The 11,390-nt window shown below is 47.6% G+C and overlaps 1 protein-coding gene across 1 annotated transcript in view; it reads right to left on the bottom strand.

The window, feature by feature from the left end:
• Positions 1-11,133: 11,133 nt before the first annotated feature.
• Positions 11,134-11,390, bottom strand: part of LOC118580294 (ret finger protein-like 4A) — a 6,052-nt gene continuing 5,795 nt past the window's right edge. Inside the window, exon 2 of the mRNA XM_036181960.1 lies at positions 11,134-11,390. This exon is cut by the window's right edge and continues 315 nt beyond it. Within this exon, the coding sequence (XP_036037853.1) occupies positions 11,134-11,390 (257 nt within the window).

The following is an 11,390-nucleotide window of genomic DNA, read 5'->3' on the forward strand; positions in this document are numbered from 1 at the left end:
GGAGGGAGTGTATTTGGTGATTCTGTGCCTTTGAGCTTTACACCAATTTCAGTTAATCAAGCAAAGGAGGAAGATGGTTCCAATCCATTCACTGCCCAGCCTGGTAAGGCTTGATGCTCTGTCCACCATCTCTTTGTTTTTGTTTGTTTGTTTTTCGAGACAGGGTTTGTCGTGTAGCTGTGCACCTTTCCTAGAACTCACTCTGTAGCCCAGGCTGGCCTCCACCTCACAGAGATTGCCCACCTCTGCCTCCTGAGCACTGGGATTACAGGTGTGCGCACCACTGCCTGGGCTACCATCTCTTACGAAGAAAACCGAAAGCAGCGTGGCCTGGACGCCAGGACTCAACCTTTGCACGCCCCCTTGGTATCTTCCTTTCACCCTTACAGTCTGAAGTACAAAGCAACACCAAAGAGACGGTGTCTCATCTATGCTCCTTTCCAGAATATTCCAGCCACCAGAGTTCTGTCAGGCGCTGCCATTAAAAGACCTCTGTGAGGCTTGGCACCTGGGTGTGGAGTGATCCCCATGACCGGGATGAGTCAGCTCACACATCTCCTCCTCCTAGCAGTGAGAGGGCCCTTCAGTTACACCATCTCTAGGCAGCACGTTCAGGGGCTGGGGGTCGGCTCAGAAGAGTGCTGTGTAAGTGTGAGTTCAGGCCTCCAGCACCCACCCGAAAGCAAGATGCAGCCTCGAATCCCATCTGACTAGCAAGGGGAAGCAGATGGGTGGGCATGGATGGTATATCCTGGAGACTCTAACCACCACTTAGTAAGCCCCAGGTTCAGAGAGAGATCCTTTCTCAAAAACAATGGTGGAGGCTGGTGAGGTGGCTCAGTAGGTAAGACACTCATGGGAGTGTGAAGACCTGTGTTGAGATGCCTAGAACTCAGAGAGGCATGGAAGTGTGCATCTGTAGTGTGCTACTGAGAGATGGGACCAGGCAGGAGAGTCCCTAGAATGTCTTAGGCTTAGGCCAGCTCATCTCTCGAGGTAGAAGGTAAGGACCCGCCTCCAAGGTTGTGTTCAGAGTTCCACCTGTGCCCTTGCATGCACTTGTGTATACATACATGAAGTGGGGGGTGGATGAGGACATCTGATGTTTACTGCCAGTTCCTGCATGTCCAGGGCAAGCCAGCTGGCTGCAGAACTCACCACCTGGCTCTAAGCAAATCTGTGTACTATGTATGCACACACATTATTTAGTAAGACTGAGCTGTTGCATATTTAGGGGACCCTGTGATTGGGTCTTACACTGGGGCCAAGAGATTCAGCTCAACTCTGAATGCAGAGTGGGGCATGTCATGGGGACAATCAGGTGGGTCTCTGGGTGGAAAATGAGGGAACAGGGTTTGGGGGTGATTTAAAAAAATTATTTGTAATTTGTTGGATCCTCTGGAACAGGAATTACAGACAGTTGTGAGCTGCCATGTGGGTACTGGGAATTGAACCCAGGTCCTCTGGAAGAGCAGCCAGTGCTCTTAACTGCTAAACAATCTCTCCAGCCCCATGGGGTTGATTATTGTTGAATGGGGACTAGACATCACTTAGGGAAGGGGTGGGGTGGTTGGCATAAAGAGCCCAGTCATAAAGGGTGATGGGTTCTTGCTAAACTGAAACTCATGTTCAGGGTTGACCTACATGTTGGGAAGGGGTGTGTGGGTATCTCTCTGACCTGGGTAACTGTGCAGTGGGGCTGGAGTGAACAGATCCCATGGCACAACTCTGCTGAGTAATAGAGTGGGTGAGAGGGACTCCTAAGTTTTGATCCATAGAGGTCTACGCCTGGGTGGCAGAGTCTGCAGATCTTTGCCTAACAGGATCCTACTCAGCACTCTGGTTGGCATGGGAGATTGATGGGCTTGGTTTATCAGCTGCCTCACATCTAAGCTCTAGGTGGCTCCCAGGACCTCTGCCACCACACGGGTCCCCGCCATCTTGTGGTGTACCATGGATGGGGCGTGCTGGCTCTCTCCTGCTCTGCTGAAGCAGCTTCTCGGGAACTTCATTTCTGAGACACAGACCCTCCCTCGGCCCTCCCCCGTCTCACTGTGCACAAAACAGGAACCCACATTTCCTGCTAATGGGGCGCTGCTGCTTTTTTTGACCACAGGTCTTGTAGACAGATTTGCTGGCACAGGCTCTGGTGGCATTGCACTGCAGTGAGTGATTTGGCAGGCCAGCTGGCTGCAGAACTCACCACCTGGTCTAAGAAAATCTGTCCATTCCTTTAGCTCCTGGTACTTTGCTGAGGTTCTAGGCAGCCGCCTCCCCAACCCTGCAAGTGCCTCCATGCCCTTGGGGGGCCTCATTTCCTGTGGGTTTCTGACATACTTCCCACTTAGAAATTGTTATATTTTCTTTTGGTTCTGGTTGGGGAGGGCTTCAGATTTCTGTTTTTACTTTAGGTAGATCTGTGTCTTAGCCACAGTGTTTTAATTGGCAAATTGTAAAGAGCACTTTTAAAATTGCTGCTTAAAAGCAAACTTTAACAATGTATCTTGATTGGCTGGATGTGGTGGCGCATTCCTTTAATCCCAGCACTAGGGAGGCAGAGGCAGGCAGATCTCTGAGTTTGAAGACAGCCTGGTCTACAGAGCGAGTTCCAGGACAGCCAGGGCTACACAGAGAAACCCTGTCTCGAAAACAAACAAAACAAACAACATGTCCCTTTCCACCTCTATCTCCTTTTTTTTGTTTTTGTTTTTTGGTAACCTACTAAGTTCAGTTAGGACTGCCTGCTGGGATGCTGACTGCTTATTGCTTGATGTTGTGCAGGTGACCATGACTATGGTGAGTTCATCAGTGTCCAGAAGACAGCATTTCACGGCACTCCTCCCCAGCTTTCTAGATCTTACATTCTTTCCATTCTAACTCATTGCACATTATTCCCCATGTCCTTGTTGGGAGCAGGGAAGATAGAGATGTCCCATTTAGGGCTGAGCAGTCAATAGTCACTTATTCTCAACACTGACCAATCTGCAGAAAGGCTTTTCTGGCTAAGGTTGAAAGCAGCCCTAATCAATGGGCATACACATAAATACTCAAAAAGTAGTTCATCATATTTGTTTATTGGAACATCAGTGGTGTGTTCCCCTCTAGTTTTTATGAACTCCAGAGCCATGGGCTGTGACAGGCTTTCTTTTGGGCCACCAACCAGCTCCCAAATCATGACACTGAGACTTATTAAATATGAATGCTTGGCCTTTTTTTTTTAAAACCTTTTTTTTTAAACAGTTTATTTTTGTTTTATGTGCATTGGTGTTTTGTGTGTGTGTGTGTATCTGTGTGAAGGTGTTGGACAGTTGTGAGCTGCCATGTGGGTGCTGGGAATTGAACTCAGGACCTCTGGAAGAGCAGCCATTGCTCTTAGCCACTGAGCCATCTCTCCAGCCCTCCCCTTATTCTTGTCCCACTAGCTCTTACAACTTATTTTAACCTGTTTCTCTGTACGTTTTGCCTCGGGCCTTTTTTTTTTAACCTTTGTTTCTGTAAGTCCTGCTCTCTGTCTGTCCCAGGCATCTTCCTCTTTTCCTCCTTTGTTCTCTCTTCTCTTCCTCTCTAGCCTAGATTCCTTCCACTCCTTATTCTGTCTGTCTGCCAGCCATGCCTACCTACCCCTCTCCTCCTAGCTTCTGCCTGTCAGCTTTTTATTAGATCAGTTAGGTGCCTTAGGCAGGCAAGGTGACACAGCAACACATCGTTGCATAGTTAAACAACTGCAGCATAAACAAGCAGCATACCTTTACAGAGTTAGTCATATTCCACAACGGAGGGCTGTTGACCAGGTTTCTAATCAGGGCAGTTACACCCCTTGTGCTACTGTTATAGACCAGGGGCACATCTTGCCTAGCAACCACTGGCTAATTCTACTGAAAAGTACAAACTGAAGGACACTTCTGGTGGTGGAGGTGGTGCATCGAACTCAGAAATCCAATGCAGGGCCCCTTGAACCGGCACCACTGAACTACTAGGGTATGTTTTCAAGTGCAGTGAACTAGGAGGTTGGTAGAGTACTTGTTGAGCATGCACAAGGTCCTGGGTTCAGTCTCCAGCACATAGAGTGACACATTGAATGGGCAGACCTAGAGACAGGTCAGGCCCGGAGTGACCCGGCTATCTGCTGTCCTGGTTTCTCCCAGATTGACATTGGACCAGCCTTGTCCTCTTGTAGCTCCATCAGTCCTCCTTCCTGGAGTATTTTTTTAAACCGGTGATTATGTCCCCAGTGACCAATTGGGTGTTACTATTAAGAGCTGTAACAGGGGTTAGAGAGAGGGCTCCGTTGTTAAGAGCACCTGCTGCAGGCCTCTCCTGGCTTCCTTGGCACCAGCATGCAGGAGGTACACAGATACACATGCAGACAAAACGCCGTAAGATACAACTTAAAAAAGCTGCAACAACAGTGTGTTCATGAGTTAAGCACAGTTAAGCCATTGTTGCCAAGCTAGATGGTACACTACTGTAAACGCTGTCTAGAGAGGCAAGAATTCAAGGCCAGCCCAGGCAACTTAGTGAGACTTCCAGAATGTAAAGCAGAACGACAAGACAAAAAGCCAAGAATGGGGTCATAGTTCAGCAACAGAGTCTAGTACGTCTGAGGCCCGAGATGTCATCTCCAGTTCTGACAAGAGTTTCAAAGGAAGAGGTCAGTGGGAGGAAGCTGGAGGAGTGACTTGGGAATGTTCTGACTAACCCAGTCAATTATCCAGGACTCGCCTGACCATAACCCTAAGAACTGAGCTCCGTCTATGTCCAGGGGAGGTGGGCTGATGGCGTAGGTGGGTGTGGCCTATGCCAGTGGCCACTGTGTGGGTTTCCAATGGAGGTGTGATACCAGGACCGCCAGGGACACCGGGGTCTTATTCAGAGTATGAAGTTGTTTTGTTGTTTAGACAGTTATCTCTCAGCCAGGCTCTCCTGTCTTCACTGGCATAACCATTTCATTTTATTTTTTTTATTTTAAAAACTTTAAATTCATTTTACATACCAACCATAGACCCCCCTCTCACCCCTGCTCTCACTTCCCCCAGCCTCCTCGTCCCCGACCCCCCCTATCCCCTCCAAAAGGGTAAGGCCTCCCGTGGGGAGTCAGCAGAGCCTGGTCCAGTCAGTTGAGCCAGGACCAAGCCCCTCCCCCCCTGCATCAAGGTGGAGCAAGGTGTCCCAGCACAGGTGATGGGCTCCAGAAAGCCAGCTCATGCACCAGGGATAGATCCTGATCCCACTGCCAGGGCCCCCTCAAACAGACCCAGCTACACACCTGTCTCCTGTATGCAGAGGGCATAGTCTGGTCCCATGCAGGTTCCATAGCTGTTGGTCTGAAGTTCATGAGTTTCTACAAGCGTGGTTCAGTTGTCTCTGTAGGTCTCCCCATCATGCTCTGACCCCTTGCTCAGAGAATCCCTCTTCTTTCTCTTTGACTGGACTCCTGGAGCTCTGCCTGGCGCTGGGCTGTGGGTCTCTGCCTCTGCTTCCATCAGTTACTGGGTGAAGGCTCTAAGATGACAGCTCTGAAAAATTGGTTAAACTTGACTTTTTGTGGTGTGCGTGTCAGTGTGCTCTCCTGTACATGTGGTGACCAGAGGACCTTCCTCCTTGTTGAGTCAGAGTCTCTTGTTTCTGCCCCTGTGCACTCCAGACTAGCTGGCCTCAGCCCTGAGTGAGTCTCCTGTCTCTGCAGCTCAGTCGGATTGCTGGAACGACATATGTGCCCCACCGGATCAAGCTTTTGTACATGGGTCCTGACTATCAAACTCAGGTTGTCGGCCATCTCCCTGGCCCTGAACTCTTTGCCTAGTTGTCTCTGATTCCATTTCCTTTAGAAGAAGGAGGTGATAAAATGTCCCCAAGTCACCTGAAAGTAGTAGTTAGGTCAAAGGCTGCCACATTTGTTACATGAAAAGCTAGGGGTGCTATTTATTCTGCGCTGCAGTCCCCCCTTCTCCCCTTCATAGCTAAGAAAAACTTTTTGGGGGGTTTTGGTTTAGGTTGTGGTTTTTCGAGACAGGGTTTCTCCGTGTAGTCCTGACTGTCCTGGAACTCTGTAGACTAAGCTGGCCTTGAATTCACAGATCTGCCTGCCTCTGCCTCCCGAGTGCTGGGATTAAAGGCGTGCGCCACCACACCTGGCTCCTATAAGGAGTTGGTGAGTCCAGAAGTCTCTGGAAAAATCAACACGGGGTGTGTGTGTGTGTGTGTGTGTGTGTGTGTGTCTGTCTGTCTGTGTGTCTGTGTGTGTGTGTGTCTGTCTGTGTGTCTCTGTGTGTGTGTGTGTGTGTCTGTGTGTGTGTGTGTGTGTGTGTGTCTGTCTGTGTGTCTGTGTGTGTGTGTGTGTCTGTCGTGTGTGTGTGTGTGTGTGTGTGTGTGTGTCTGTCTGTGTGTCTGTGTGTGTATGTGTGTGTGTGTGTGTGTGTGTGTGTGTGCGTGTGTGTGTGTGTGTGTGTGTGTGTGTGTGTGTGTGTGTGTGTGTGTGTGTGTGTGTGTGTGTGTGTGTGTGTGTGTGTGTGTGTGTGTGTGTCTGTGTGTGTGTGCCTCCGCTCTCCCGTGGTCTCCTTTCATTTGCTGGTTTCTGCAGTTGTTCCTTGTTGTACGCTTACATCTAAAGCTTCAGATCCACAACTGAGAGGAAGTGGCGTCATTTGTCCTGGGTATTAGTCCCTCGGAGTACCGGGCTCATTCCTACCGACTCTCAGGAAATTCAAACCTCAGTACCTCCAGAGTAAGCAGTTATTGTGTTGGATTGAGTTTTGGCTTTTTTGTGCAGCAGGGGGCGCCAGAGATCATGCCGGTTCCGGGGCTGGCACAGGCAAGGGTTTGGTGGGAACCGCAGGGACCCAGGATAAGCGCCTTCTGAGTCACAAACTCAGACAGGAGCTCACTTTGCTGACGCGCCTTTCCTCTGCCTCCTGCTGTCACAGAAATCACTGCGTCCTACAGTCTTGTCCACTCTGCTCCAAGCCGGACGCGTGCATGCTGGTCCATCCCCTCAGTCTCATCGGACAGACACATGAGGCAGAGCATTCTCTCGACACATGTATGAGCTCTCACCGTAGCAGACTGAATCTAGTCTTCTCCCAAAGCCAATATTGAATCCAGCGTTGAAGTCCGAATCCTCAGTGCCTCAGGGCATGGACGTATTTGGAGACAGGATGATTAAGGTGACACCAGGCTGTTACAGTGTGTTCTAATCCTTGTATCCTCATTAAAAGACATCAGGGGGGTTGGAGATTAAGCTCAGCGGTAGAGCGCTAGCTCTGGACAAAAAAAAGACGTCAAGACACTACTGGGGGGTGAGGGGAGCCAATAGGAGTTGGAGTCACGGATTGAAGAAGGGGAACCAACAAAAAGTGTATGTGGAAATGTCTTAATGAGGGCCAGATCCATGGTATGGCAGGTTAAAGCCCTTTCTGTAAGCCTGATAACCCAAGCTTGGTCCCCAGAACCCGCATGGTGGAAGGAGAGAATGACATGTTGTCTGCAGACCTCCACATGTTCATAGTAGCACACACATGTGCAGTGTGTAAGCACACCCACTTAAACAAACAAACAAACAAACTGGGGTTGGGGATCTAGCTCAGTGGTAGAGCGCTTGCCTAGCAAGCGCAAGGCCCTGGGTTCGACCCTCAGCTCTGAAGAAAACAAACAAACAAACAAACAAAAAACCCAAACTAAAACCAAAACAAAACAAAAATAAAAAGCTAAAAAAATGTGGGGGTAAGAGACTCGGCTCAGCAGTTTAGGGGCATTTGTAGAAGACTGGAGTTCAATTCCCAGCACCCATGTCAGGAGGCTCACAATCACTCGCAACTCTTTATTTATTTGATTTTTTGGAGACAGGGTTTTTCTGTATAACAGTCCTGGCTGTCCTGGAACTTGATGTGTAGACCAGACTGACCTCCAACTTGAGATCTGCCTGCCTCTGTCTCCCAAGTGTTGGTATTAAAGGTGTGCTACCATCCCCGGGCTCATTTGTAACTTCCAGGGGATCTGATGTCCTTTTCTGGTCTCTGTGGGCTCTTGCACATACACAAATAAAACTGAAAAATCTCTTAAAAAAGCCCTAATGAGCCAGGTGGTGGTGGTGGTCTCCCTTAATCCTAGCACTCGGGAGGCAGAGGCAGGTGGATCTCTGTGAATCCAGCCTGGCCCATAGAGCAAGTTCCAGAACAGCCAGGGCTACACAGACAAACCCTGTCTCGAAAGTCATACTGAAACTCATTACTTTGTATGCGAATTGAACGAACATATACATATAGAAATATCTATATAAAGTAATATAATACACCTAGAGAGAGAGGAGGAGGGGAGGAGAGGATGAAGAAAAGGGAAAAGAGAGATCGGGACACAGGCCAACAGAGGGAAGACCATAGGGCACAAGGTGCCAGCCACAGACAAACTAAAGAAAGGCTTTAGGAGAAACCAGCCTTGACAAGCAACTGAACTTTCAGCCTCCACAACCGTGAGAAAATACATCTGTGATGTGTAAGCCACCTGATCAGTGGGACTTTGTTACAGCAAATGGATACTGTTACCCTCATTGTCCATAGTTGTGTACGCATTTACACACTCACATACCTCACTACCTCACTCTCCATCACTCACCTTAGACTTGCCTCTCTCCTGAGTCTTCGGAGTATCATCAACCCTATCCTGCTTTTTGGTGGCCTGTCAGTGGGTAAAAGCACTTGCTGCCACACCTGACAACCTGAGTTCAATTTGGGATCTACATGGTAGAAGGAGAAAACTGACTCCCAAAGGTGTTCTCTGACCTCCACATGTGTACAGTGATGGGTTCCCCTTCCCATTGAAAAACAAAAAACAAATACAAAGTCAAGTGGAAATTATGGGGCTAGAAATTAGATGTCATGAGATGAAAAATTCCATCCCATTTGTGTGTGTGTGTGTGTGTGTGTGTGTGTGTGTGTGTAATTCAAAGGCACTTTGAGGGGATTGGTTTTTTTCCACTATGTGGAACCCAGGGATCAAACTCAGGTAACCAGGCTTGGAAACAAACCTTTACCTGCTGAGACATCTTGCTGGCCCTCTTTAAATTTTGTTAAGACAAGGTCTCTCTATGTAGTCCTGGCTGTCCAGGAACTCACTATGTAGACCAGGATAGCTTCAAACTCACAGAGATCCACTTGCCTCTGCCTCCTGAGTGCTGGGATAAAAAGCATATTCCACAAGATTGACCCCCTAGGGTAGCCTAGGCTGGTTTCTCTGTTGCCAAAGATGATTTCAAAATTCTGATTCTTCTGCCTCCACCTCCCAAGTTCTGTGATTATAGGTGTGTACTACTATGTTTGGCTAATTTCCTTCCTTCCTTCCTTCCTTCCTTCCTTCCTTCCTTCCTTCCTTCCTTCCTTCCCGCCCCCCTCTCTCTCCCTTAATTCTTGTAGTGCTGGGATTTCAACTGAGGACTTGCCAAATGCTTGGCAAATGCTATACCACAGAACTGTATACCCAGCCATGCCCTCACTTTTTGTTTGGGACTGAGGATTGAACATAGGGTCTCATGCTTACTAGGTCATTTAGTTAGGGTTTCTATTGCTGTGAAGAGACACCATGACCACAACAACTCTTATAAAGGAAAACATTTAATTGGGGCTGGCTAACAGTTTCAGAGGTTTAGTCCCGTTAGCATGGTGGGAAGCATGGTAGCAGATAGGCAGACATGGTGCTGGAGAAGGAGCTGAGAGTTCTACATTTTGATCTGCAGACAGCAGGAGGAGGCTGTGTATTGGGTGTAGCTTGAACATAGATGAGACCTCAGATCCTGTCCCCACAGTGACATACTTCCTCCATCAAGGCCACACCTCCCAATAATGCCGTCCCCTGTGGGCCAAGCATTCAAACACATGAGTCTATGGGGCCATTCCCATTCAACCACCACACTACGCAAGTGCTCTCTCACTGAACAGTTTCTAACCCTCTTTTCCTTTTGAGACAGGGTCTCACTAAGTTGCCCACACTGGCCTTGAACTCACTTTAAAACCCAGGCTGTTCTTGAACTTGTAGTCCCTCCTGGCTAAGCTTTCCAAGTACTGGAGTCATAGACATGAGTCCCTGTTTTTGGCCATTTTGTGTTTTGCTCTCGTCATACTCATGCTACCTCTCCGTTATTTATTTAGGCTGAATTACTATGTTTAAGATTGACATTTTTTATTGTTTGGTTTTTCGAGACAGGGTTTCTCTGTGTAGCCCTGGCTGTCCTGAAACTCACTCTGTAGACCAGGCTGGACTTGAACTGACAGAAATCCACCTGCCTCTGCCTTCCGAGTGCTGGGTTTAAAGGTGTGTGCCACCACCGCCTGGCAAGATTGATGTCATTTTTGTTTATGTCTATGTGTGGTATGTTTGTGAAAGTGTGTGCACATGTATGCAAGTGTGTATGGAAGCCAGAAGAGGGCCCTGGACCCCCTAGATCAGAAGCTACAGGCAGTTGTGAGCTGCCTGATGTGAGTACTGGAAACTGAACTTGACCACTGAGCCATCATCCATCCCCCTACCACCTCATCTCTTTTATGTGGGCTGTGGGGATTTAACTCTAGTGCTCATGCCTGGCAAGCATATAATCCATTGAGGTATCTCTCTCTCCAGCCCCAGAGTGCATCATGTAAATTTAAAAATTAGCATTTTTAATAACAACATATCTCTACCCCTAGTGGATATTAAATGTGTATGTGAGATGAATTTGTGATGTTAAAAGTTATTGGGTGATACAGCATATGTACACAGTTCTCTTTTTTACTGTTGATAAATAGGTCTTATTTTCTTGTCCTTTAGAAAATCAATCAGCCTGCTTGGCCAAATCAGAAATTTTAATTTAGTTTATTTCACAAAGCTGTACATTATAATAGCAAGTAAAAAGGAAGACATTCCAAATTTATCTAAAAGTTCACAATATATGAGTGGGAACAGAAATTTAAACAAATTCTGCAAGACAACCAAAATAATATTTTATATTAAAAATGCAATTTTCCCTAACTAGTTAATATTCATGATGCCCTCCATATATTTCTGTAATGTTTTTGTGCCCTGTGTATACCAAACACAAAAATTCTTAGCCATACTTAGTATACAGCAATTTCCCATAGAAGATTTTGTATTCAAGGATTATTTTCCTTGTCAGGGGTTAACTGGAGGCCCAAAAATGCCTGGATTCGTCACAGGACAGATAGTGAGGATTTCTTCTTGATCATCTGGATACGAATTTGCTGGAATAAAGAGTGGGCGATATGCATCCGATTCAGAAATTTCAAAGAATGAAAAGATGTGGGAACCATCACTAAGGTCCCAAAAGGAAATGCTCTTTTTTTGTAGGTCAAGGAAAATCCCCACTCTGTGCAACCGAGGGTTCACAGTGAGCATAGTCAAGGGTTCAG

Source organism: Onychomys torridus, chromosome 1, assembly GCF_903995425.1.
Source record: "Onychomys torridus chromosome 1, mOncTor1.1, whole genome shotgun sequence".
NCBI lineage: Eukaryota > Metazoa > Chordata > Mammalia > Rodentia > Cricetidae > Onychomys > Onychomys torridus.